The sequence below is a fragment of the Gadus macrocephalus genome, chromosome 3 (assembly GCF_031168955.1).
Source record: "Gadus macrocephalus chromosome 3, ASM3116895v1".
Taxonomy (NCBI): Eukaryota; Metazoa; Chordata; class Actinopteri; order Gadiformes; family Gadidae; genus Gadus; species Gadus macrocephalus.
In genome coordinates, this window is record NC_082384.1 from 15,876,980 (window position 1) to 15,903,547 (window position 26,568).

At 41.3% G+C, this 26,568-nt stretch overlaps 2 protein-coding genes across 18 annotated transcripts in view; one reads left to right on the forward strand and one right to left on the reverse strand.

Moving 5' to 3' along the window:
- Positions 1 to 24: 24 nt before the first annotated feature.
- Positions 25 to 16,214, forward strand: znf330 (zinc finger protein 330). Of its 7 annotated transcripts, none has more exons than XM_060047629.1 (16): positions 25 to 293; positions 689 to 838; positions 1,258 to 1,348; positions 1,530 to 1,606; positions 1,751 to 1,877; positions 1,965 to 2,069; positions 2,192 to 2,238; positions 2,348 to 2,465; positions 3,437 to 3,754; positions 4,033 to 4,883; positions 5,249 to 5,331; positions 11,600 to 11,695; positions 12,038 to 12,131; positions 12,441 to 12,488; positions 12,907 to 13,038; positions 15,411 to 16,214. In XM_060047629.1, exons 2-9 carry the CDS (start codon positions 719 to 721, stop codon positions 3,700 to 3,702), a joined length of 951 nt encoding a protein of 316 aa, XP_059903612.1. In that variant the 5' UTR covers positions 25 to 293; positions 689 to 718; the 3' UTR covers positions 3,703 to 3,754; positions 4,033 to 4,883; positions 5,249 to 5,331; positions 11,600 to 11,695; positions 12,038 to 12,131; positions 12,441 to 12,488; positions 12,907 to 13,038; positions 15,411 to 16,214. The 7 variants fall into 7 exon arrangements, with proteins under 7 accessions (XP_059903612.1, XP_059903611.1, XP_059903609.1 ...); XM_060047628.1 differs by having other exon boundaries at positions 11,636 to 11,695; XM_060047626.1 differs by lacking the exon at positions 11,600 to 11,695.
- A 402-nt stretch (positions 16,215 to 16,616) lies between these two features.
- inpp4b (inositol polyphosphate-4-phosphatase type II B) overlaps positions 16,617 to 26,568 on the reverse strand; it is a 134,144-nt gene continuing 124,192 nt past the window's right edge. For 10 of the 11 annotated variants that reach the window (XM_060047614.1, XM_060047616.1, XM_060047617.1 and 7 more), the window contains 2 exons: positions 24,755 to 24,909; positions 19,523 to 19,715 (listed from right to left, as the gene is read on the reverse strand). In XM_060047614.1, coding sequence (XP_059903597.1) covers positions 19,544 to 19,715; positions 24,755 to 24,909 — 327 coding nt within the window. In that variant the 3' untranslated portion in view covers positions 19,523 to 19,543. Of the gene's footprint in view, positions 17,104 to 19,522; positions 19,716 to 24,754; positions 24,910 to 26,568 lie in introns of those variants that run through there. The other variant, XM_060047615.1, reaches the window with a different exon arrangement.

Genomic DNA, 26,568 nt, shown 5'->3' on the forward strand with positions numbered 1-26,568 from the left:
TTCTACCGTGGCTACAATGATAGATGTCTCGAAGAAAACAATTTCGTTCCGAGTGCAATACTTTTGTATGCCGTACACAAAAATCAATATTTACACATTATAATCACCTTTGATCTTCGTGAACCCAATTGGTGATATATGGGATTAAATCAAGAATTGTAGCTAAAGAACCGAAGCTGAATGTTTCTTTTCGCCAATGTTTCTTCCGGACACTTGTCCATCATGCACTAGTCGTGCTTGTCGCCCTTTTCGTCTCATCCTCATTTAACCAGGGGGCTCATTTTCAGTTTTTGGTAAGCTATTGAAATACAATGATGTTATATATACAGTCCATCGTTACATTTTTTATTGACATGAACGTCGTGTACATTGGAGGGCATCCGCTGTTCTTTACAGGGAACACGTTACTTGCTAGTTGCCTTTAGCTAAGTTAGCAGTAAAAACAAAACTTCGCTCATAACACCCATATAGATGAATCGTCACCATTGCTGGTTCAGAGTTTGCTTAGACTGGGTTGTCGTATAATATTTATACATACATTTTAAATTCTAGCAATGCTGATCTATGATGACCATTTTTTTCTACGCATGCAAATCGTGGATTTGCAGTTTTTAGCTTTCACAAAGTCACCAATTTGTGAGCCAACAGCGTTCACTTTAGTATGTCTTGATGTATTCTTTGTTTGCAGGCAAAGTGATTTCAATTATTTCTGAGCAAAATGCCTAAAAAGAAAACCGGTGCCCGTAAGAAGGCTGAGAGTCGCAAGGAAAGAGAGAAGCAGACTCGAGCCAACCGGGACCATATCGACGTAGCCAAACACCCGTGCAATTTTGCAATGGTAATAAACCAAATGACAATAACCGATATTATCTTATACCTAAATTGGAATCGTAAAACGAAGAGGACGCATCATTTTCCCATGCAGCTCACACATTAGGCCTATATGTTACTATAGCCATTGAGATGTAGCCTGACATCACCAGACCAATTCGCAAATGCGTATTGGACGTTACAATGAGTACAAGATGAGCTCGCATGTTTGTGTAGTTCCCTGGCTAAATAAGATGCTTATCTCAGGATAGAGTCCCATAGGCAATGGCCTAAGCTTTAATTGCAACGATACAATGCAGTACACAAATCGATCTCTATCCTATAAGAAGCATCTCAATAGCTAGTTTATCAGATGGGGCTACTCATGTTATGTTATCAATAAAGTTTTGACTGAAATGTCAAATTGTTTTCAATATTATATTTCAGGAATGTGACAAATGCAACAGGAGACAGAAGAACAGAGCTTTCTGCTACTTTTGTTCTTCAGTGCAGAAGCTTCCTATGTGTGCCCAATGTGGTAAGTCTGTTTTGACTTGACTTGGCTCTATGAATTTTGTACAGAGTAATACTGATAGTTCTCAATATAACTATAATCAATAATCTAGAGTCCAGCCAGAACTTGCAAAGTGAACTAGATTAGTCTACTATGACTGTATTTGACTATTGGACATTTTCTGTAGCATGTTTTCTTTTTTAAGGAAAAACCAAATGCATGAAATCATCAGATTGTGTCATAAGACATCCTGGGATTCACAGCACTGGGATGGGGATGGTGGTAAGACAATGATTACTTCAGATCAAATATCCTGTTGTGCATAAGTCATTTATGTGTTCACATCGTTCAATGAGGGTTGCATTTCTTGTACTACAACTTGAACTTGAGCAGCGTCAAAGCAAAATGTATCTCTTCCTGCCTTAGGGGGCGGTGTGCGATTTCTGTGAAGCTTGGGTGTGCCATGGGAGGAAGTGTCTGAGCACACATGCTTGTGTATGCCCACTGACCGATGCAGAGTGCATCGAATGTGATCGCAATGTCTGGGAACATGGTAAGTGGAGTACCATTCGAAATTCCTTGCCACTTGGATGTCCTACAGATGTCGTAAACAATTGTATTAACATTTTGTTTTGGAAAGGTGGGCGTCTGTTCCGCTGTTCGTTCTGTATGAATTTCCTTTGTGAGGATGATCAGTTTGAGCACCAGGCTAGTTGCCAAATCCTTGAGGCAGAAACATACAAATGTGAGTCAAACAATCACTACGAATTAATCACAATAATTGTTATTCCCGTTCTATTTGTTTACCACAGTTTCTAGTAACACCTTTCAAACTCTGATTAATCTCTTCCCATGTCCAATTTGTAGGCGTTTCCTGCAACCGACTGGGGCAACACTCTTGCCTACGTTGTAAGGTGAGGAGATTAGTATGAGCAAGCGGAGCGGTCTAACAATGGTTTACTTATGTGCAAACAACTACGGTAATTGCTTGCTAATTACTGTTGTCTCCAATGGTTTTCAAAGGCCTGTTACTGTGACGACCATGCCCGGAGCAAGGTGTTCAAACAGGAGAAGGGTAAAGGGCCACCGTGTCCTAAATGTGGCCATGAGACCCAGGAGACCAAAGACCTCAGCATGTCCAGTAAGTCGCTCATAGACTGCATTTGTGGATCATTGTATTGGAAAGGCCACCGTTCATTGATTGCCCGGTTTAGTTTCTTCTCAATGCGTGTGTCCTTACAGCCATAAATAGGCAGTGGTTGGGTAGCTTGCTCAAAAATCTAGAACCTTCAGCTGGAGGTCCCAACATCCTAGCCACTATCCCAGACCTGGGCATAGTGGCTAGGATGTTGAAAATATGGTAACGAAACATAGTTCCTTTTTCAATTTGGTGCCACGTTACTTTTCCCAGGGACAGATTTGACAGTGATACGGCCTTGTCAGGCAGTATGCTATTAGTCACGTTCTTTATTCGATATTCTACGTGACTCCGACAATTCGACGATCGTTGCCCATCCCTAGCGTGTGCATGTTAAAGTGCTGTACGTTGACACGGAGGGCCCTCTCCATAGCCGGAGAGCCTCCAATCTTTTTTAACTATCCGTCGACGCCATGGACCTATTGGTCCACGCAACGGAGGCATAATTGTCCACCCCTGCACCAAACTATACTGAATGTATCTAGCGTGTAAAGCTCAAGAGGGAGAGAACATCTCGATGATATAATGTCACGACCATATAGTTGCCTCGACGACGAGCCCGACGGCTCACCTATATTCACCTATCCCAGCTCCCTGCAGTGAGCACATCCGTTGGGCCAGGGGAGACGTGCTCTGGTATTGGTAAGTGTGGCACTGCAAAGGCTCAATTATGGTTCCATGTCGATGCGACGCAATGACCACGCAGACGCTTCGACGCAGTCGTGAACCTGTTTTGGTTCGTTAGTTAGCGAAACAACCCATCGCCTCGACGCAAGGTAACGGGCCCCCGCACGCCAGGCCCCTGCAGTGGACCATAAGAGGGTCCGCAAGGACGTAATGGGTCCGTAGACCCCCTTGTGTAGCGTTGACTTGGAACCATAATTGAGCCTTAACCCTCGTTCTTCGTTCCGCAGCTCGCTCCGTCAAGTTCGGTCGGCAGAGCGGCGCGGGAGAGGAGGACAGCTATGGCTACGGCGCGGGGGGTTACGCGGCTTACTGGAAGAACATGGCCGCCAGCAACGCAGACAAGGAGGAGGACGAGGAGGAGGACGACGACGATGAGGAAGAGGATGACGACGACGATGAGGATGATGATGATGAGGAGGAAGTTGTGGATCAGCCGGAGGGAAAAGAAGAAGGGGTCGTGGCCCCCCTGGCTGCGCTGAATCTGACTGACTGACCTGATTATCGGCGTAATGCATAAGTTTAGAGCAACGTGGGGGCTGAAACCATTAAAGGGGACATATTATCCCACCAGGTGTGAGTATGATTAGCCTTACAAGCCGTTTCGAAAATCTGCCCCATATGACATCACTAGTGGGCGTGTCCACCTAGATCTGTGCTGGATAGATCAGTCTACCAGCCTACCCTGTGGACTGAAGTAAACAATGCTCATCTATCCAGCGCAGATCTAGCTGGACACGCCCACTACTGATGTCATATGGGGCAGATTTTCGAAACGGCTTGTAAGGCTAATCACACTCACACCTGGTGGTATAATATGTCCCCTTTAAGTGTCGTGCACTTATTCTTCATACCAGGTCAAGAATCAATAAAGTTATGAAATGAAATCTAGGACACTCTTGATCGAGATTTTATCATCTTTGAATATATGAAAATTAGTTATGTTTTTTGATCATTAATAGAAAGTCATATATCCTCACAATTATCAATGTTTCAAGACATTTAAATGAACTTTTAACTGTCTGTAACAAGCTTATAGACTGATTATTTTTTAGATATAATTATATTTGGCTAGAATTCAGTATCCATTCATTATAATTGCAATACAATATATTTTTTTTTTTTACAATAAAGTAAGTTGTCTCACAATTAACATCTAATTTTTGCAATATTTCTGCCGAGTAAGGAAAATTAAAGGCAATGGCGTTATCCGACTATAAATCGGGTCTTAATGGGTACGTACTTCTGCAGACTTGCATCATTGCATCAGTATTGATGCTAATGATCATGCAAGTGCACTCAAGCATTCATACGTGATTGATGTATAAGTCTGCAAAGACATGTGTCAACCACGTATGTGTGCTAGTGTGCATTCGCATAATTTATAATGATTCATTTTAATTTCTTAAACCTTCTGAGGCCACGCCCTCAGGGTAAAGCGATAAAAAGAACAGTGTCACAGGGCGGACACAGACCAATCTTATTTTCTTGTAAGCTTCGCTGCATCTGTATTTTGTCAATTAAAACCATGGGAAAGTCAGCGTGAACGATCGAGATGCAAACATGTGATGGTGTTTTCTGCCTCGAGAGGAGAGCAGCGTCTTCGACCAGATGACAAACTTGGGGAAACCGTCGGTGAACTTTTTAAGGCTATTCCGAATTCAGAAGCGACCGGCGGTAAGTGAACATGCTAATCGAGCTAATCATGTTTCCTGATTCCATGATCATTGTTCAACGCAAGCGTTGACACCAACACCTGGTGTTCAGTAATGCATACATAAAAATATACCTTTATCATACCAGCCTAATCCACGTGGGTCCCTACCTCTCGTCCTTGCCAAAGTGTTTATCTAAACCCTTTATTCAACCTTCCACTTTCACTTTCATTTAAAACGTATTATGATCATGTCACGGAAAGACCCGATTGGCATGTTTAATGAACAACTAGCCTAATATTATGATTCATTAATTCGTCATAAAAATGACGTCCTCTCATGATTGGCAGACATACTAAAATAACTTTTTTACAACCTCAATTACAGAAATCTTCACATTTTGGGCTGTCCTGCGACCACTGCCGCAAGTGCCACAAAAGACATGTTTGGCTTTGTTTATTTATTCTAAGGTAAGTTCAAATAAATCCTGCAACCCGATATAATTGACGCTAAAGAACACACCGACTGTGTCAACAGACTATATATTGTGCGTGAATTAATAAAACAGCGCTACACTACTAGCGTGTCATACACTTTTATGTGCTGAGCAATCAGTAAACCCTTCAAACAAATGTGTTGTTTTTTTTATTTCGATTGTTTGTCTTTCATCGAGTTGCAGTCATAACAGCAGCTCTAGGCGGGACTGTCGATGCCGTTAAAGAAGTAAACGATTATAAATGCTATTTTTCGGAAATGGCCCCCCCTTTTGAGGAGTCCATGTAGTTCATGTATTATATCATACAGGCCTACTAGAGTTTTCCAACTGTTCAATGGAAAGTGTAGCATACTATGCATGCAAATCAATTATTAAATAACTTTTACTTTTCAGGGCTGCAAAGTGCATTGACATTTTAGAATGCAAGGCAACTACTATTGGTTGGTTGAAAATAATAATCATCTTTGAGATTAAACATCTCTTCCGCTGTCCTGGGCCCCGTTTCCCGAAAGCGTCGTTAGCCTAATGGCGCGTTTCCACTGCAGGGTGCGGAACGGATCGGATCGCAAAGGTGCGGGTCGGGTCACGTTTCCACCGCCAAAAGTGGGCGTGACCCGGACTTTGCCGTACCCGTTCCGGCCCCATTCTCGGGACTCCTCCGTTGCGGTACCCAAAACGAGACCAGACGCCTGAAAGGGTCCCGTGAAATTCTAGCTACACCCCCCCTCCGTTGATTGGTCGACAGAATCGTCACTTCCGGGTGACGCGGGGATAAAAACAAACAAACAGTAGCCTCGAGGTATTATTCTTTACAATTAACATGTCGCGTAAAAAGCTTGCTTGGGCGAACAAGGAGGTGGAGACGTTCGTCTGCATTCTTGGGGAGGAAGACGTTGTTTACGATGTTTACGTAGCTGCCGCGGCGATCGACATCCGGCCAACCACCAAGGGTACTGTCGGCAGTGGAAACGCGACCTCGGAACTGAGCTGGGCTATACCGCCCCCTCCCTACCGCACCTTTGCGATCCGATCCGTTCCGCACCCTGCAGTGGAAACGCGGCATAAGTGGATCGTGAAGTGCGTCGAAAGGGCATCGTAGAGTTTTCACCGCGTTTCCCGAAAGCATCGTTGGGAACGAACGTCTTGAAAACGCTCGTAGCTAACGAGTACTCCAGGGGTGCTCGTAGGTACTCGTAGGACGCTAAGAGCATCGTCAGCTATAGCCTCAGTGGTGTCACCATCGGACATTCCGTCTATTGGATGCGTTTTATTAAAACGCATTGCGCCTTTATGTTCTTACTTTGGTCATTAATAAAGATTATTAATTTATTTATTAATAAAGATGTTAAAATGGCCAAAATAAAACGGGACAGTCCAGAAAATGTTTGCGCAGGCAGGGCACTCAAAATGTGTGAGAGAAAGTGTGGGGATTTGTGCAGACTGACATAGGCTACTCATAAAACGTAGCATAAAATAATGTAAAAAAAAAATATATATAATAATAATAATAATAAAGAAATATTTTTTTTTAGAAAAAACAAGCAAAGGAGCAGGCAAAAGGCTGGGATATGGTGGGGATTGGTCACGTTGACAGGAATGTTTAGTGACATTTGGGAGGGTGGAGGGGGTTAAAAAAAAGTCTCAATCACTCTTCGACGCGCATGAAAACCAGCCGCGTAGTTATGAGGGAGGCACTTCCTCACACCGATCTTCCTCGTCGTCATCGTCCTCAACGTCCTCCGGTTCAAGCAAAGCCACCCCAGCCTTAGCTGCAATGTTGTGCAACATAGCCGTCACACATATCACGGCGCATGACTTGGCCGGCGAAAACTGGAGCCCTCCGCTGGACTTGTGAAGGCATCTAAAGCGCAACTTCCACCTCCCGATCGTGCGCTCAGGATTAGGACTGATATATGTCGGTTTAAGCCTAATCAATTGTGTTTTAATGTCTTTAGCATTCATATAATTGCAGTCTATTTTTTTCGTAGGCTACTCTGCTGTTGTCCTTGATGGGGATATATTTTAACCCTTTTTAACACAATTTTCCTGCGACATTCCTGCGTCTCCCCCTCCTACGGAGCCCATTTCAGCACCGTGTCAGTAGACAGTTACAATCCTACGACGTCGTGAGTGCAGCGAATGCGCGTTCACGTTAAGAGGAGTTTCGGGAAACGCGACAAAGAAATTATCGATGGATCGCAAGATCCATCGGGAGAATGATCTTACGAGCGAAGATCCATCGATATCGGGAAACGGGGCCCTGGCCAAGACAGGCAGCAGTAGCCTGCAGTCACACATAGCATACACACAAAATGTAAGAAATATAAAACTAAAACAGTCCACAGGGGATATCAATATCGCAAGACATTTCGGGAGGCTCAAGGAGGGGAGTAATATTACATTTGAGCAACAAAGTGTAGTCTTGTGGTGGGCTCTATAGACATAGTTCGCCATACTGTGTTATTGACATGTTTTCGTTGTGATACAGGGACACTGTCTCTTTAAGATCACGTCCCTTGTGTGTTGATATGCCTGTCGCGCAATGTTTGAATTTAAAGGTCCCATGGCTTGCTACTTTATGGATGCTTTAATATAGATATTAGTAGGCCCCAATCACAGTATTTGAAGACGTTCCCGACTTCAGCCGTGGTGCAGAATTACAGCCACTACCGGCCAGTCGCACCTTGAGATTTCCCCAAATGCGGTGTTTCAGTGTCTGTAGCTTTAATGCAAATGAGGAGGAGAGGCGGATCAAGGAGGAGGGTGGGGGTGTGGCCCTGAGCTGCTTGCAGCAGTACCATGCGCTCTGTTTACAGTGGATGTATCGCAATGGCGAGGCGCACACAGCCTTTAGCCGTGTTCTGTTAATATTCTAGAACACATAGGAGACCTGGAGCTCTATATCTAAATGATATCATATTATACATAGATATCCATATCATAATATATATTATCACGGTCAAAAGCTGTGTGAGCCACTAGACGATATTATGAATCTCAAACGACCGCGTCGGGTTCTCCGACGTCTCTGGTTGTTCCACGTCCACATAAATCTGAAGTAGGCTGAACCACGACATGGAGGAGAAGGGGATTGTTCCCCGCAATTCTTGACCGTGGTTGTCTCCTGCCGGAGCCTCGCTGCCGAGGGACCACTGCCTCGGCAGCGGGAAGCGGGGCTCATTCACGGCCAACAATCCCTTTCTCCTCCATGTCGTGGTTCATGTACTTCAGGAAGTCAAAAGCCAAAGTTCCTTTCCCCCAATTCATTCTCAACCGTGGCTGAGATAACCCCCACTACGAGTCTCATTGTCTCATTGTGTGCTTGGCCATTGAGGTTGTGTTCCCCCCTTTACAATAAATGATTTTCGCCCTTTTCAGCCATCCTCGCGAGCAAAGTTAACCGGCAGACTTCACTTGTTTTACTTGTAATACATGTTTGCCCTGACGCGACTCGAGGGACACAACATTACGTTACAGGACCTACGGGACAAAAATAATAATAAATGAGCGACGGGACTCGATAGTGGTATCGATTAGCCCAAACGTTAAGGATTTTCGGGTTTTGAAAAAAAGTGGAACCGGGTCCTTGATAGAACCGGGTTTCGATCCCCATCCCTGTACTTGAGGGAGCCAAAGCCAAAGTTCCTTTCCCCCAATTCCTTCTCAACCATGGCTGAGATAATCCCAACCACAGTCTTGTTGTGGAAATACTAGAGACGTCAAAGAACCAACGTGTTATGCGCCATAACACCAACAGCAAACACTTGCGTTACAGTGTGTGTTATCACAAACACACACGTGGCGCTCGCACGGTCGCGTCTCATTGGCGGGCCAAATTCTCTGGGCGGGCAAGGCAGAAACATGTTAAACACAGTGAAGATGCCATTCACATCTTCACATTACCTTCCCCCTCTTTTAAGCTTGCAAACACAGTTTCAATCACATCAGATAAAAAAGGTAAAATATTGTGCAAGTCATTTGTGCTAAATGAACAGTTCAAAAAGTATCTCTGGTGACCTCCAATCTTCATTCCACGATCACTCCTTCTTGGCCAAACACTGCACTCTTCACAGTACACAGCCCAGCTCTGAGACTTCCTCCATCCAGACCTCCAGCCACATGCAAAATCCACTCAGGCCTCTGCAGTACCAGCAGATAACTTGGCCTCCGAGCACCGGCCCTTCCCCTGGGCCGCAGACTGGTCCGCCACTGGATCTCATCAGGAAGTCCTCAGCCATTGCTGTCTTCCGCCACTACTGTTCTCTCAAGGCTTGGCAATAGCTCCCCACAAGGTTCACGTCAGCAACAAGGAGTTCCCAAGCTATTCCTCCTTGAGGCTCTGGCCAACCCCACAGGACAGCAGTTCAACTCCACCAGTGATCTCTTCTCCTAGCAGGTCTCTTCGTCTACCTGTGCTTACCTTTCACTGCGGTCCACCTAGAAGCTCCTTGAACAATGTTTTTTGAGCCTAGGTCCCCTCCACTCGGCTAGAGGAATCATCCCACCACTGCCACCAAATGTGAAAGAGTTTCCTCGACGCACAATGTTGTTGGTAAAAACATGTGGGCACGTGCGTGTGTAGATGACGATGCGATACAGAGTAGGGAAATTCTGCTCAGCACACTTAACTTTGCAGAGTGCACGTTTTTGAGATCGCAGGTCTTAAAGGCAGTGCAACTTTATGTAAACATTCAATGAAAAATAAACATTCAATTTCTAGTCTTTTTTACACGTAGTAAGTTTCAATAACTCCATACCATTACATATCGACATTCAAGGAGCAAAGATGAGACGTCGTTGTGTGGTGAGAACTGATAGAAAATCGTAAACAACAACAATCGCCGGTGGGGAGAAGCCATTTTTCCATTGACTGGAAGCCTGCTTTATTTATTGTAGGTTACAAAAAATAAAGAAAATGGCGGCATTGTTGTTGTTATCGATTTTGTATCAGTTCTCACCACACAACGACGTCTCATCTTTGCTGCTTAAATGTCGGTATGTAATGGTATGGAGTTATTGAAACTTACTACGTGTAAAAAAGACTAGAAATTGAATGTTCATTTTTAAGCCTCGAAAGTTGCACTGGGTGCCTTTTAAATTGAGCGCCTGTGTTCGATTGGCCGTCGTTAGCCGTCAGCTGATAGGGGGCGCATGACATGAGTGTCCCGCCAGAACTAGCCACGCCCATTATGGTTGGGTGGCATCACCCAACCATCAATCCAAGTGGCATTGGCCAAGCCATTGCCTTGGTGGTTCTGGTAATGGTAATCCAGCAGATGTTTTATTTTTTGTCTTCTCTTTGTTCACATATTTCAGTCACATGCTTAAGGTAAAAAAAAACATAAATATCTTGAATTGAATTGAAATCGACAACCTATTTTGTTTCCCACTGAAATATGACAGTTCTACATAATTTATTGGAAGCACTAAGATGATTTGTCCAGTTTTTTAAGACCCCAGGTAATCATCTGTGTCGAGAGGAAGCTACCTAGACTAGCATATTTGAGGAAGCTACCTAGCCAGGGCAGATTATATGCGCTCACCTGGGTTAGACAAAACAAAGATACAGTTTATGGGATCGCTCATTCAGAATTTATGGTCAACTGCCCAATTTTGGAACGCGTCTTTATGCGAGAGGAGGCGAGTTGAAAAAAAGATCATGGCTGGTTTTCCTCTCAACAATTTCAACAATTAATCTGGGGTTTAAACAAATGGCCAAATCCATGAAGTTGCTGGGACACAGCCTGTCTCTAAACAGTCTCCATGCTTCTGCTCCTGTGTGACTGGGTGCACTCTCTTAGCTGATTTTGTAAGCGATACTTATGTGAGATGGCGGAAATAACTGTCACTTTTGATGATTTCTTTGTGATGTGTGTGTCAACTTTTAAAAAAAAACAACATCAGTAACCTTCTTTAATTCATCTGAAGGTGGCCTATTAGCAAACACAAAATATGATTCCAAAACGCCAACGAAAACAATATATACAGTATAATGCCAGTTTTGACATACATCTCCCTAGGTTTACTGATCTCCCAACAAAGTATTTGTATCTTAAGGCATTTTTACCTGCCAAGCCGTTTTCACTGTCTTGCCTGTGTAAAACCGACGGGGTATAATCCGCCACTTTCAAGCCACCCGCATGCACGAATTAGTTGACGTCATCTCAGCGAAGGCTACTTTTTTCAAGTGTAAAAAAATATTCTTTATTTTGCAGACCACTTGTTTTTTATCCCGACGAAAGCCTCGTAAGGAAAGTTCCTCTGCTGCTTTCTTGTAGATCGCACCATCTTTCGACGTCTTCGTTAAATGCGACTGCATCACCTTCTCTCCCACAATGGTAAGCAGCTCGCGGTTGTCTTGACGACCGGTTAACCTGCTCTCTCTCAGCTGTTTCCTGCTAAAATAAATATTTTTTTATAAATCCTGGCTGTGGGATGCACATTTTTCGTCATCAACACCTCTACTCAAGTCCCGCCCCTGAAACCGCGAAGCCGTCTAATCTCATTTACATGAAAATGAAACCCCCAATATGTGAAGGGTCCGAGGGTAAACTAGGGTGCGAAATCAAGCCGGCATATTACCTCGGTCAGTGTAAACCTGTGACCCATGTTTTTTTTTTTGTTGACAGATACATTCATTGTCCTGACACATTGACCTGAACTCTCTTGTTCTGTTTTAGCATCCTGAGCAGCTCTACCTGTGCCACTGCTGCCCCCTCCGATGTTACAATAGAACTTCATCGATTGCTGAAGAGAATAAATTCCAGCGTTGAGGTGAGTACAGGAATCACATCCACTGTAACATATAGTAGAGGGACACTATTTTATTACCAGTGATGCTGATTAGCCATTACAAGCAAATGATTGATGCATGATTGATTTGACTGGCAGTCAAAATCAGTTGTTACAGCCCTAAATTAGACTTTGAAATGGCTTAAGTGATGGGTAATGAACCTCACTAAAATAAAGGCTATATAGTTGAATTACAGCAAAAAGGTTAATTAAGGGTAATTCACTGTCATTAGGAAATGTTTGTAATTAATTTGTCTACATCTTTGTAATTTAATTTTACTTTCTTCTCAGAAATCTGATGCCTTACTTTACTCCTACGCTCCTACGCCTGAGAATCCTGTATGTTGTAGATTCATATATTATAAGTATATGATAAACAAGTGGGCTCTTACATCACAAAGCATTTATTGAGACAATATTTTAAATGAACTGTTTCAATTATTGAAATATTTGAATCTTCATTATGATCTACCTAGATTAAAACAAACTGGTTGCTGCCAAGAATTTATGAAACTTTAATTTAGAAGCATAACACTTAAATAAATGCAATAGAACACAAAACTCTACCATCCAAGTATTATTTGTAGTGACTAGATCAAAGATCTAAAATGGAAGCACATTTTCTGACTATGGGAGTGTGCCTTGGCAATAGTTAATTTAAGCACAACATGAAATTAAGGTTTCAGCACCCATATTGTGTAGCATTGTTTAAAATGATAATGTTATATAATAATATATGTTGTTTTTCTTTTTTTAGGAAAAATGCAAAAATATGTCCTTAATCTGTTATGTGTGTGAACTGAAGGTCATTATCTTTGAAGAGGAAATAGAGGAAGAAAAACCTGAGATTTATCATCTAGAAAATATACTACCTTTACAACTTAGCTCTGTAAGTCCTGTTTTTTTTATCAGAAGACACATACAATGAGCAACCATTGATGTGATTAGTGGGATCTGTTTATTATCTCTTAAAATAAGTGCTTTAAGATCTTGATGTTTAAACTGATTCAACTCACGGGTTACTCCCCATTTCAATCCCATCACAGTCAATCAGTACAGACGTTTACACATTATGGCAATAATATTCATTTATTATTATTTTATGTATTATTTACTTAAAGCAGGCTTTCTGGGGCCTGTACCACGAAGCTCGCTTAGAGGGTTAGCGAGGTATGTTGATCTCCAAGCCTGGGTTAGTTGTACCACGAAAGTCGATCTCTTTTAGCGTCGCTGTATCACCATGGTGACTTATGCTCGCAACCAAACCTGGTCGGGAGCAGTTTTTCGGCTTAGTCAAGCCGGAGATCGGCTACTTAAATCGGCGTGCACAGCTTCCTAGCCCCTGCTCTGACAATGGCTTCACCATTTGTGGGTGTTCCCGTGGACCTCGGCACACTTCTCGTACAGGCGTCTCTCCGGAGACAGAGGGTTTTACGGGACAGAACCGATCCCTTGGCATTGTCTGACGATATTCAGATTTCAGACTTTATTGTCATTGTGCAAACAACGAAATTGGGGTTCTTCATGAGAGATACAGATTCTCATCAGAGGGGGTTCTTTATTTGATCCTTTTGGACCTTATGTAGACAATGCTTACTGTTGCGCATAGTGTCTCCGTGACAGAGTGCTAGAGTGGAGGTAGCGCGTCAGTCTTGAATTTCTGCGAGGGGGGTTCGACTCCCAAGTGACGCGAATTTATGTGAAGCTTTAAAAGTCGCAATTCTCATGCATATGGAATACTTATTCACTAAAGCTTATGGAATTATATTTTGGTGCTTATTTCGAACTTGATCCCATATTTTCAAGGCCGTGCTGGCACCACATCTATGGGGGTAAAATGCATGATGATAGACCGGCGAAAATAATTATTTTCTGGTCCCAGTCTTTATATGCCCTGGATTACACATATGTTGTTTGTGGATTTAAATGATAATTTTTCATGCAAAGAAAACAAACACTTTTCGTGAAGAAGTTTGATAATTTTAGGTTTTATGTGAGGCCGCTTTGTGAACTACAGCTCTTCGCTGCTCTCGACGCATATGAATACGTCACCACACCCGCACTTGGAACTCGGCACAGAGATGGCACATAGAGACAGGGCCGTTTTTTTTTTTTTTGTGGGCCCCCCCTGAGCTGTGGGCCCCCTGAATCGTCATCACCTTTCACCCCTTATCGACGGCCCTGCATAGAGATGGCACATAACTAAAACTTTCCACATGCCCCGATTTATAGTGGTTTTCACCTCTTTCTATGCTTTTATCCTCGCCTTGAAAAAAAGTGGTGAAGTGGAGCAGAGAGATCGCCATCTCTGTGCCGAGTTCCAAGTGCGGGTATGGTGACGTATATCATATGCATCGAGAGCAGCGAAGAGCTGTAGTTCACAAAGCGGCCTCACATAAAACCTACAATTATCAAACTTCTTCACGAACATTTTTAGTTTTCTTTGCATGAAAAATTATCATTTAAATCCACAAACAACATATGTGTAATCCAGGGCATATAAAGACTGGGACCAGAAAATAATAATTTTCTCTCCATTGACACCCATTCATATTTTTCGATCTCATAGGTCCCATGAGCTCTACCGGAAGAGGCGTGACTTCGCCACTCTATACTAATCCACTACGCTACAGCCGCTACCTCTCAGCGGTTGAAAACATGCGATGCATTACTTACATAGGGTGTATTTAAAGTGAATTCCCTAAATGATAGAATAAGGCAGGATGGACGTTGCTTATACATTTTTAAATCATCATCATTCTATTTGGATTAATTGCGAACAATTCTGCATTTGGCATAGTTATTTTATAGACAATATGCAGAATATTTTCACTTATACGCATATAGACTGCTTGATCTATCGTAAAGGTGAGAAAAATGACGCAAAAAACGCCCCTTTCAAGTGAACGCGCACTGAACCTAATGCGGAAAACCTGGTTCAACTAATTGAATCTAAAGTGAGCTTCGTGGTACCATTTAACTCTGATTGCGGCTCTGTCAGTTGCGGCTCTGTCAAGCCAGGTTTTCCCAAGAAAGCCTGGGGTATGTTCAGCGAGGTTCGTGGTACACCCCCCTGCTGAGGATAATTGTGTTGTTTTAAAAAAACTAAGCAATCTGTTATTTCTGTTTCTTTACTTAAGGTTATTGTTAGCAAAGAATTGGTCATTGTTAACCAAACTAAAATCGGAATGTTTGGTTTGTATGCTGTGCATTCTTTCATTTTGTTTCCATAATTAATAATTTAATCCTTAATATTTCTAGGTCAACTGTCCACCATGTGAAGCACAGACTCTAGTATCTGCCACAAAATTCCATCAGAACTTCAAGGATCTATTGGAGAAAAGGAATTCACAACAGAAAGGACGTTGATGTTATAGTAACTGAAGGAAATGAGCATTACGGTCGTCCGTCTAACGCAAATGTATTTTACATAGTAGATAATAGTATACTTTGTTTACAGTTGCCGCACTAACAATATCACTATTCATGTATTGCACTGCACGATTCCGAAAAAGGAAATATAATGTATTTGTATAGGATATATTATCAAATCTTTATGATGATTACATCACTTTTGTTATTGTAATTTAGTTGTCACGTCCAATTCAATGTATTCTCAGGTAAACAATACAAATATAAGCTTATGCCATTTCTTCTGGCATTAATGTCTATCGACCGTCAGTAACAAAATACAACCATAACAATAAGCTTTGTAGCATATTTTGTCATGTCCAGTTTATACTTTATATAACTGAGTATATATAGTCTCACTTAACAATTGATTAACCCTAAAACTAAATTAAAATAATGTATACATAAATTCCGGGTTTAACAGGAGCACCATTATTGTACACCATTAGGAAATGTTAATTGATGGTTAATAAGATACCCTTATTGTAAAGTGTTACCTTATATATTTACATACATAATCTTTTTTCATATACAAAAGAATACATCAAAGAAGTTTATGTTCGTATATCAATATTTATGTCAAACAAAACAATATTTTATTCAATAACACAATTGCACAATATCAAATGTATAATAAGACCTTTTCAACAAACATTTTTGGTCTGGTGTGACTTTATATATACAATTTAGTTCGGAATACAAAAATACAATATAAAATGTTGTTGATGTTTTTAACAGTATGAAAAATGATCTGATATCCTATACAATTCAAAGATCATGATCCTGTCTTATACAACTTAGCGTCATGGTACATAAGTTGTTTGGGTTGAGCTATAGCCTCACATTCAGGGGGAACATTTTGCAATACTTCTACATTACTTGGTTGTTAGGAAACCCAAATGGTATTTAAGATCTAATGTTATGCTAAATTAAATTAATTGAAATTAACATAACCTATGTCGGGAATTTAGGATAGTTTTCTAGGAAATATAATTTAATGTAAAAGTGGAAGGGAGCTATTTACATCTTTGACTTGTCTATAAGAATGACATAACGCACGTCCGCCCACCCACCCACCCACCCACCCACACACACACACCCACACACACACACACACCCACCCACACACACACACACACACACACACCCACACACACACACACACACACACACACCCACACACACACACACACACACCCCACCCACCCACCCACACACACACACAGGACAATAGCTCTTACAGTCATCCTCAAAGCATTAATTGACAAAAAAAATGTAAAGTGTAATTATATGAACATGTTTGGAACCAAGCCGTCAATGCAGTTTTTGATGGGACTGCTATTTTCTTTCTCTATTTACAATTTGGATGCATACATCACCACTGATTACACAGGTCCATACTTATTTCCCTTAAGTGTCCACTTTTCCGTACGTTCCCTCGGGGGGTCGGTAGGACTTTGGAAACGTCATCAGCTGCAGCATGTTGAAGGCATACTTCCTGCATCTAATATTCTTTTGTACGTTCTCAATCCGACACCCCTCTCTGATGATTCCAATAAAGGGATGGTGGAAAAACAATGCAAGGATGGGGGGGGGGGGGACAAAAAAAAGAAGATAAACATGATCAAAACAAAGATGAGACACTTTTGGAATTGATGACTAAGGAGCTGTTCACTGACATTGGTTGTGTTACTGTGGAAATGCTAGATGGGCTGTAGGTAAATAAGCATTTTTATTAAAACAGGGATTATAGCCACTTAGTTGGATATTATATTTTATAGTTTTTCCCAACACAAATAGTTATACTCATTTTATATTTTCAGTTATTATCATTCATGGTATTACAAAGCAATACCATGAATATTACCAGTGGCTTAATTGTATTTGTATGCATTTACATGTACTTAGTGAAACTAACTGAAAGTGAAATTCCCCTCTATGAAATAAATACATGAGTGAGAATTAAGGGTGATCAGATGGAGCTAGAAGGTGGACACACATGCTCTCAATCAATATTTATATTTCTGATAGTCAACCCAGCTTCTCTTAAAGGGGTAGTTCGGAATTTTGGACATAGGGCCTGATTCCCAAGTTAGCCTTGGTGTTCTTTATCATTGGAGACAGTTTTCAACACATTTCATTCAGTCCTTCTAGTGGCAGAGTTTGCTCGTGCTAGGCTAGTGCACGGCAACGGGCAATACTAGCCTGCTAATAAAACAGTCTTACCCACTCCAGAACCGAGGCAAATCAACTATAACGCCAGACGGTTTATGTAAATGTCTGTTGATAGAATAATGTAAGAAATAAAACCAGCCTAGCACGAGCCACTAGAAGGATTGAATGAAATGTGTTGAAAACTGTCTCCAATGATAAAGAATATCCAGGCTAAGGCCGTGTTCACATCTAGCGTTTTTTTTACATTATATTCCTATGGAGCAGAGCGTTTCTGGAAAAAGGCACGGCCGTTTTATTAAGCGCCTCCCAGCGTTTTTTCCTGCCATACGGAGCGTTGAGAAAAGTTCAACTTTCAGGAAGAAAGCGGCCGACGTCAGGCGTCTTTTGGGCAACTGACCAATCACATGCGGAACATTGACACAAGGAAACTCTGAACTGTCAAAACAAGAAACAATGGCAGATAAACCACTCGGGAAAGTGCCGTTGGAGCGATTAATAGTTGTAATTACAGAAAATGTCCAGATCTACGACATGTCTAATCAGCTCTATCCTGGATACATAGTAGGCGAGTAACGTCGGGTCAAGAATGGGTTCATTGCTAGGCGATAGAAAAAACGCTCTCGGCACTTTTAGGGAATTTTTTTTTAAGCTTTAAGCTTGTAAGAGCTTGAAAAATGAGGATTGATTTCAACCCAAAGAGAGATAAGCAAACATTCCAGGACTCAAAGAGACAAACGGTGATCAGTTAGGGTATGCTGCAACCGAACAATCCAATGATTTATATGTTTATATGTTTACATATTTCTTTACTTTTTGACTGAGATTAGTTTGAACCTCGCTCATCGCCCTTGAGGTGAACTGAGACAGCCAGGGCTGAATACCACGAGCTGCATTCCTGGGAAGGGTAGAAGTAGTGGCAACACTGGCAACCCTATCTGCAGCTGTGCCACAAGGACGTTTTCCTGTCATACAACTGCCGTGGTATACTACAGCTCTTCAACCTTTGCATGCTTTTCGTGTTGTGTGGCCTTTCTGCAGAGACTAGTTTTCTTTTATACTATTTTTACCCTTTATTATAATAAGTTTATCTGTAAGTTTATACTGAGATGCGTTGTCAATATAGTTCAAAGGATTTCCAGCACAATGTACAAATATTTATGTGTCTGTGTGTGTATTAGGGCTGTCAAAATTGCTCAAAAATGACATTCGAATGTTCGTTTGGAAAAAAATCACGAATTCGAACTATTCGAATATCACATTCGAATATTATGAGGGACATCGCGAACAGACAGAGGCTCACTCACAAAGCAGATAGGCGCTTGTGTAACCGAGCGTTGGCACTTAGATATTTATATGACAAGAATGACACAAGCGTGGAAGGGAAAATAGTCTCGTTTACTTAGTACATATCAGAAGTCACCCAGTCACAGCGTGAGCTGGAATACCTATATCCAAGTACGGAAACCCAGAGGGGATAAAATACATTCGCTCTTCACAATACTAGTCTGTTACACTTGTACCGCGGGAGTGTTTTTTCACATTCGAATATTATGAGGGACATCGCGAACAGACAGGCTCATTCACAAAGCAGATAGAGGCGCTTGTACTGCGGGAGTGTTTTTTCACATTCGAATATTAATTTTCACGTTCGAATTCGCGTTTTTGGATACATTTCGAACAAATATTCGAACTTCGAATATTCGTTGACAGCCCTAGTGTGTATATATATATACACACAGACACATATCTTTAATATAAACACCAAAGGAAAAACAGGAGCAAGCCAGTTATATGGTGTTGTCAGGGATTTATTGATATTTAGCAAGCAGAAAAACAAGACTTAAAATGAGCCAGACGACCAGCAGGTGGGAGCTAACCAGCAGCAGGGCTATGGGGTAAAAGTGTCGCGAGGGAGGTTTCCTCTCGCTGGAGCCCGCCTCGGGGTCTTCCCCGTGGGCCACGTCTCCCTGGGTCAGCCGACTGCAGGGCCACACGCCAGCGGGCCAGATACAACACCACACGGAGGGAGACACAAGATATATACACAGAGAGAAATAAGTAAGATCACTGCTGCCGTCCAGGGACGCTGTGTCAGTGGTTCTCAACCGCTGGGTCGGCTGGGGGCCGCAGGTCCAGATTCACGTCCAGATCTGAGTCAGCATACGGACGCTGATATCGACTTTGTCGGAGCAAATAAAACATATGTTTTGTATACTTTTATTAAAAAACGTTCTTAGAACTGAATTATCGACTGTAATGCGAGAGCAATACAAGTGAAGCCGTTCTTATTTGATGGCGGGTAGAAGGTTAGCTATGTTTTATCTTAAAGTGATGGAAACTGGATACAAATGCTGTATCTTACACAGCTGCGCCATCGCCACGATGCAAATTTAGGATAATTTGTCCCTGCCTTGGTCACCCGCTTGCTCCGTGACGGGGAAGTGAAAATGACCTCCTCTGATAAATCAGCTTGAAGGAAAAGAAGGAAATTGATCGATTGAAACGATGTGAGATCGCAATGGATTTCATGGACAATCATTGTCTGATGCTCAATGCACGGATTGATAACACTTAACTAGGGCTTTATGCTGTCCATCACTTTCAATTTGGTCTGACTTCCATAGATGACAAAAATATGGACCATGCGAAGAGCTCTTGAGCTCTGATTAGGCGCAAACTCAATGTGAGGTTAAGGAGCACTGGTCTGGACGCAGGGGGGGGGGGCTCTTGAGGGCCTTCGAAGCACGGTGATGCCATGTGAAATGAGTTGGTTGTTTGAAGACAGAGTGATCATGAAGCCAGCATCTGGGTCCTTGGTGAATGACTTGATGTGAAATCCATGAGCAGTTTTGAAGAACACAAGCATGTCTTTTCTGGCTATGTGGGCCCCTACTTGCACGTATTTGAAGTTTGCAAAAGTGTAGCTCAGTTTTCGCGTACATCCTGTTCATCCTGCTCAACTTGCATGGAGTACTTACTTGAATTAAAATAAATCCTACCCTTAGCTTTGAGCAATTTAGAGAAAAATCAACACAATATAATGTTAATGTGATTGGTGTTAAAGGTAATTAGCCATGTAGATTATGTATAATCTAAGAAAAGATGGTATTACAGAAAATCTGATTTTGTCATTCTGTGCGCCAACATGTAAGTTTCTTTTAATAAAACTCTCATACGATCTACACAAAGAACGAATGTATTTTCTCTTTGTATGAATATCTAGTTTTCCAAAAAAATTGTAATCTCATTTTATTCAGTATTTTTAGACAAATGATTTGTTTCAGTCTTAAAGTGCCTAATGTTGATCAAATGTGTGTATTTGGTATAAAGCTGTAACAAACGATGAGATCATCAAGTAATGCACATGCTGCTGGGGGTTTTCCAGCCTCAAGCAACCTCTGCGAAGGACCAAGACCGCATTATTCTGTTGCTAAGTGGATGCTGCCATACAGTGACAATAGGCCCACATGATTTATCCAATAGATATATATCCTATAAATATCTATACCTATCTCTTGCTCTGTTTTGGGTGCTCCACTTCATTGTATTCTCTTGTTTGTGCTTATTTGTCAAGAGTATGTTCTGTATAGTTAAGAGTTTATGCCTTATAGTAAAGTCCTAATAAGTCACCTGTTATCATAAGAACAGTGTGTGTTGAAGACATCTGGCCCATTTGAAGATTTGCTTTCACAAAAAATGAGGATGAACAATCTGGAAATGTCTGTAATCCCTCTCTCTGCCATGTTGTAAACGGTGAACTAGTGGACGGCATTAGTAAGGAGCAGGGGTGGGTGGACCAGATGGGCCATGCAAGGCTATGAGGATAGAAGGAAAGTGTCCTGACAATGACACCACATGTTTTTTCAACAGTGTATGAAAACAAAATGTTCTCTTTATTTGTTCAATGACGAACATATCAATGTTTTATGATGAGATTGTCCGGATGCATCAATGTTTTATGATAAGATTGCTATGGCAGATGATATGCATGTTATCAGCATTTTATAAATCATGCAAACAAAACGTGTACATGATCCATGATCCTCATGCTTACATAAAAGCCCTTAGTTTCTAAGTGGTCATTAACATGTGTAAGTTTAGGACTATACAAGTAGGTCAGCAAGCAATATTATATCGTGTCCGCTCCGCTTAGTTCAATATCTATGCAACCTTCTGATGTTTTGGCGGTTGCATTATTGGCTGACAGACACAACAGCTGTGCTGCATGGTCTGTTTGCTTGAAAATGCTAACCATGTATCCACTGTCTTGCCTGGTAATGAAATGAGTTGGCTTGAAATCATCAGTTACTTGATAAAGCTGGAAAGACTAATAATGATCGATTCCAACCCAGTTTAACACCAAAATATAGCAAAGCTATGTTGGGCCACAGTGGAAAACCTAGAAGTTTTGGCTCTAAAATTGTGAGATGCCCACGTTTCTTTCTCTATGCCTGCATCCACGTCACGTGACTGTCAAGTTTCTGTCTACGAAAACAAACATCATGGCTGACATTTATTTTATTCTCAGTGGAAAATGCAATATTTTGAAATAGATTTGGCATTAAAAAAAAAATCAATAACATCTCTAGCCAAGTGCAGTTTCATTTTTATGAAAGTTCTTTCAGGCCTCCAAAAATATATATTCTTGGTTCCTGTGATAGGAGTAGGACGCTGTGATGAGGTACATTAATGTACAAAATGTGAGTTCTATGTAAAAGTTAATTTACATAAACCTAGATGAGGTTTTATCACCAATAGTGCACCAAACCATAGCGCAATCGTTGCCATAACGGCTACGAAATGTACCCATATTCTAAGGTGCCTTTTGGAGGAAACATTTATTATACTATTTATTATTTTTAAAGCACTGATCAGGAGTGGCACCTTGAATCTCGTTGTGTTAATACACTGCATTCAATGCAATGCCAATAAAGCTTCTATTCTAAAACCATTTAACGTTTTTATTAATAAATTACTTTAACAAGGCTCGTTCTTTGTTCTGAAATCACCTTCTGAGGTCTAGATATGTCACTCCAAGAGATATGTTAACACATTCCTCACCCTTGAGGTCATTCCTCACCCTGAATGTGTATGAAATATTTATGTTGTTGAGCGCCATGCTCCCAAGGACACTATTTATGTATGGTGTTTTACACATGTTTGTCACGTGACGTGGAGGCAGACCTATCGAAAATAATGGGCCAAAAAAACGTAGGCATCTCGCAACTTTACAGCCGTTATAGTGAAACTACTATGATTTCCTCTATGGACAAACATAGCTATACTACATTTTGTTGTGAGAATGGGTTGTACATTCTGATGACTCTTTACCACCGATTCCAAATTTTCAATTGTGTAAATTGATTGGGGGTAAATAAGAAAAACTAGTTGTTCTAGTATTAGGTTATGTCGTGGCAATTTCTCTATTAGATATTGCGTCTGAGACAGATGAGATATTTAGATGTAAAAAAGCACACAATACTTGTAGGCAATTGCTGGTTTCATATATTTGTAATAAAAGTACTAACAAAGATACATCTCAATATGCATCAACAAACAATAAAAAACAGGCATACAATAATAATAATCTGAGGCCTCAGATGGGAGTTCTCCCTGCGTGTTACTTCATACACTAAAGGTACGCTTAGAGAAAATCCACTGAGTAGCGACAAGTTAGGAGCTTTTATACACTTAGATCGGATCCTTGAGGACAGTTGGCCCCCAATAATCCAAAAAACTTTGTTAAGCAGATGTTCATCTATTGATTGAAGTTTCTTCAGAGGTTAAGAAGGTGGTTGAGGCTGTTCCTTATCACCCTTTGCTTCTCTACGCTCCCCAGGGGGTCAAGTAAAACAGGCCCAAACCAAACTACATACAACACGGAAACGGAATGTGAAACCAGATTACATCACATGAAACACTAGCCGCGTTTACATGGCACATCTGATCCGCATAGATTTCTATGCGGCATAGATCTGTTCCTAAAATGTGTTCCGAATGTACTGTATACATGGCAGTAACAAAAGTGTCCGTTATGTCTCTCGCGCACACCTGACACATCTCTGGACCGGCGGCGACATAATGGATGTCTTATCCCTATTGGGGATTTTAAATTTGATTTTAATGAAAGCACAGCAGGAGAGAGCTTTTCTCTGCCTGCTCCTTCAATTAAGAAGGAGGACGACAGCGCAGCAACGTCAATTTCTCGTCAGATCTTTATATTTACCCTAAGTTCCGCCGCAAACAAGAGGAATTTGGATGCGAGTCCGCAGCCAAGACTGGTGGGAGAGAGTGGTCTTACGGGAATTTAGTGACCAGGTGGCTGTGACTAGTATACATGATCATTTTCTGTTCCGCATAGAAATCTATGCGGAACAGATGTGTCCATGTAAACGCGGCTGCTAAGAATTACATTTTAGAAGACCCTGCAGAATAGCAAGATTCCAAGAACGGAATGTGAAACCAGATTACATCACACGAAACACTAAGATTTATATTTTAGACGACCCTGAACGTAACATGTCGATTTTCCATCACAGTTGCTACTACAAAAATGACTATTTGGTAATTTACTATAAAGTCTTTTAGAAGACACTTCTATCAAAAGCCAATTGGTCTGGTGTCGTCAGGCATTTGTCACGTCATGCACATTCTGGAAGGTTTAGAATGAGGGAAAGGCTTCCACCATGCAATGAATGTACAAGGGTACGATAAGGCATAGGTGCAACTGCTACTTAGATGCTACACAAACGGAACAAGTGAAGGTGCATACATGTGTGCATCTTTATGTAGGGTCATGTACTTGTGCTGTGACATGGTGAATGCGTCCACTCAGTAGCAGGTTCAAAGCCTTACTTTAACTAACTGGGCTTCTCTAATAAGTAAGTTATCTAGTAAGCTTCTCTGCTTTTTTTGGGTTTGGACAGATTTATTTTCCTTTATTGGTGATTGGCTGAAGCGATAGCTTTGCACTTGGGGAGGTCGATGTGGGGTATGGCTGTGTGGTCCCAGTGCCTTACCTTCGCATACAGTCCAGCGCACGCGCAAAGTAGTCCTTGCTGAGCTGGTGCTCGTCACGCAGCAGGGCACACTGCTCCAAGGTTACAGACATGGCCGTCCGGTCTTTGGCACTTTTACAGCTGGTGAACCTGACGCCGTTCAGCCGCCGACAGATCTGGGAACAGGGAAGGGTGCACAGCAAGTTAAGCCATGTATGTGAAATATAATCCTATCCACAGCCATAAGGAAAGGCTTCCTGTCTTGAAGCACAGGGTCATCGTCATGGGGAGCAAAATCAACCGAAAAAATGACCAACTGCCGATTTCATTTATTATGCATAAATATATATATTAATTTGTATAGAAATGATATATTATACCTTTAAAAAAAACTACATTTAGCAGCTGTTGGATCCTCATATATCCTTCTACTCTGGGAACATTAGGATTCCTTGTGGACAAATTCAATGGCAAAAAAGTGATGGATAAATCAGTGACTATCCCTGATACACATTGCTTATACTAGTGGGAGTACGTGAAACATGTTGAGCCCTTTACAAACGTCGCTCTGGCCAGCGCGAGGGGAGCGAGGCCGGTGGGGGCTGAACCCAAACAACAACTAACTAACCTATCAACTCTTCCTATGCACTTTAGCCTATGTATTTATTCACTTGGATCGATGAAAGGGAAGTCACAAAAAGGCTTGAGTGTGTTTAGAGCATTTTCAGCCATATTCTGCAGTTGAAGACGCAGGATAAAAATACAGGGTTAAGACTATTGCACTTTATTGGCCTATTGGTTTATTTTGTGGCATGTATATTTTTCTTTAAAAACATTTAAGATATAAATATAGCACCAAACATACACTTTCATGATAGGGCAGACCTTCAGGTTAGGGCGCAGAAAACAAAGGAAGCATTTGTTTCCTTTGTGTTGCATTGTATTTTTTTCTTCGTATTTTTACCGTAACATATATATATATATATATATATAAATATTTAGATATAAATATTTTTATAAGCCAAGGGTTTATAAAATAATTTAGATATATATTTTACAACTACAAGTACCGACCCGAAAACCTTGACTAAAAACCATGTAATGAACCAAGGCTCACCTGAACAGTAATTGTAATGTTATAGTTGTATTGTGGGTCTGCTTTTACGTACCTGCCAAGCATGTGCTGATAGAGGGCATAAAGGTTGCCAAGATAAGATAAGAACAGTTTATGGGGTGGTTCTTCCCAAATATTTCCAGCATGGTTCATCTACTAAAGACAATGTGTTTGTGGTGTGAGGGATGTATATTTAAACATAATAAATAATAAATAAATATATTTGTAATCACGTACCATGCTAAAATGGTTGAAGGTTTGTACATTGTCTTCAAATGTAAATGTTTACATTCTGGTGAAGTGAAAACGGAAACACTTCAAGTTTGCTCTAAACAGCCACGGATCATTGTTAATGTTCTAAGGAAAGACCCCTGAGATTTCTCCACAACCACAAGCCAGAAGAAATAAATTTATAGAATACGTTTAAATATTTAGGATGACGATTTTCCACTGGGCTCTTCGCTGCAATAAGTAAGTAATACATTATATCAAATGCCTCTTCTTGCATATCTCTCTTCTTCCTGCCCTGTCAGTTATTTAGTTTGTAGTCGGGTTTAACTCAAGACATTACCTATGCTTACGCAATAGCTAAATGTTGAGATATACCAGCTATAACTATGTTTAGTGTGCTAATCTTGTGAGACAATGAACCAGTAACAATACATAATGACACTGATATCTTAATTTTCCCAGAATATTGATTCCCAGATTACTAGCAGAG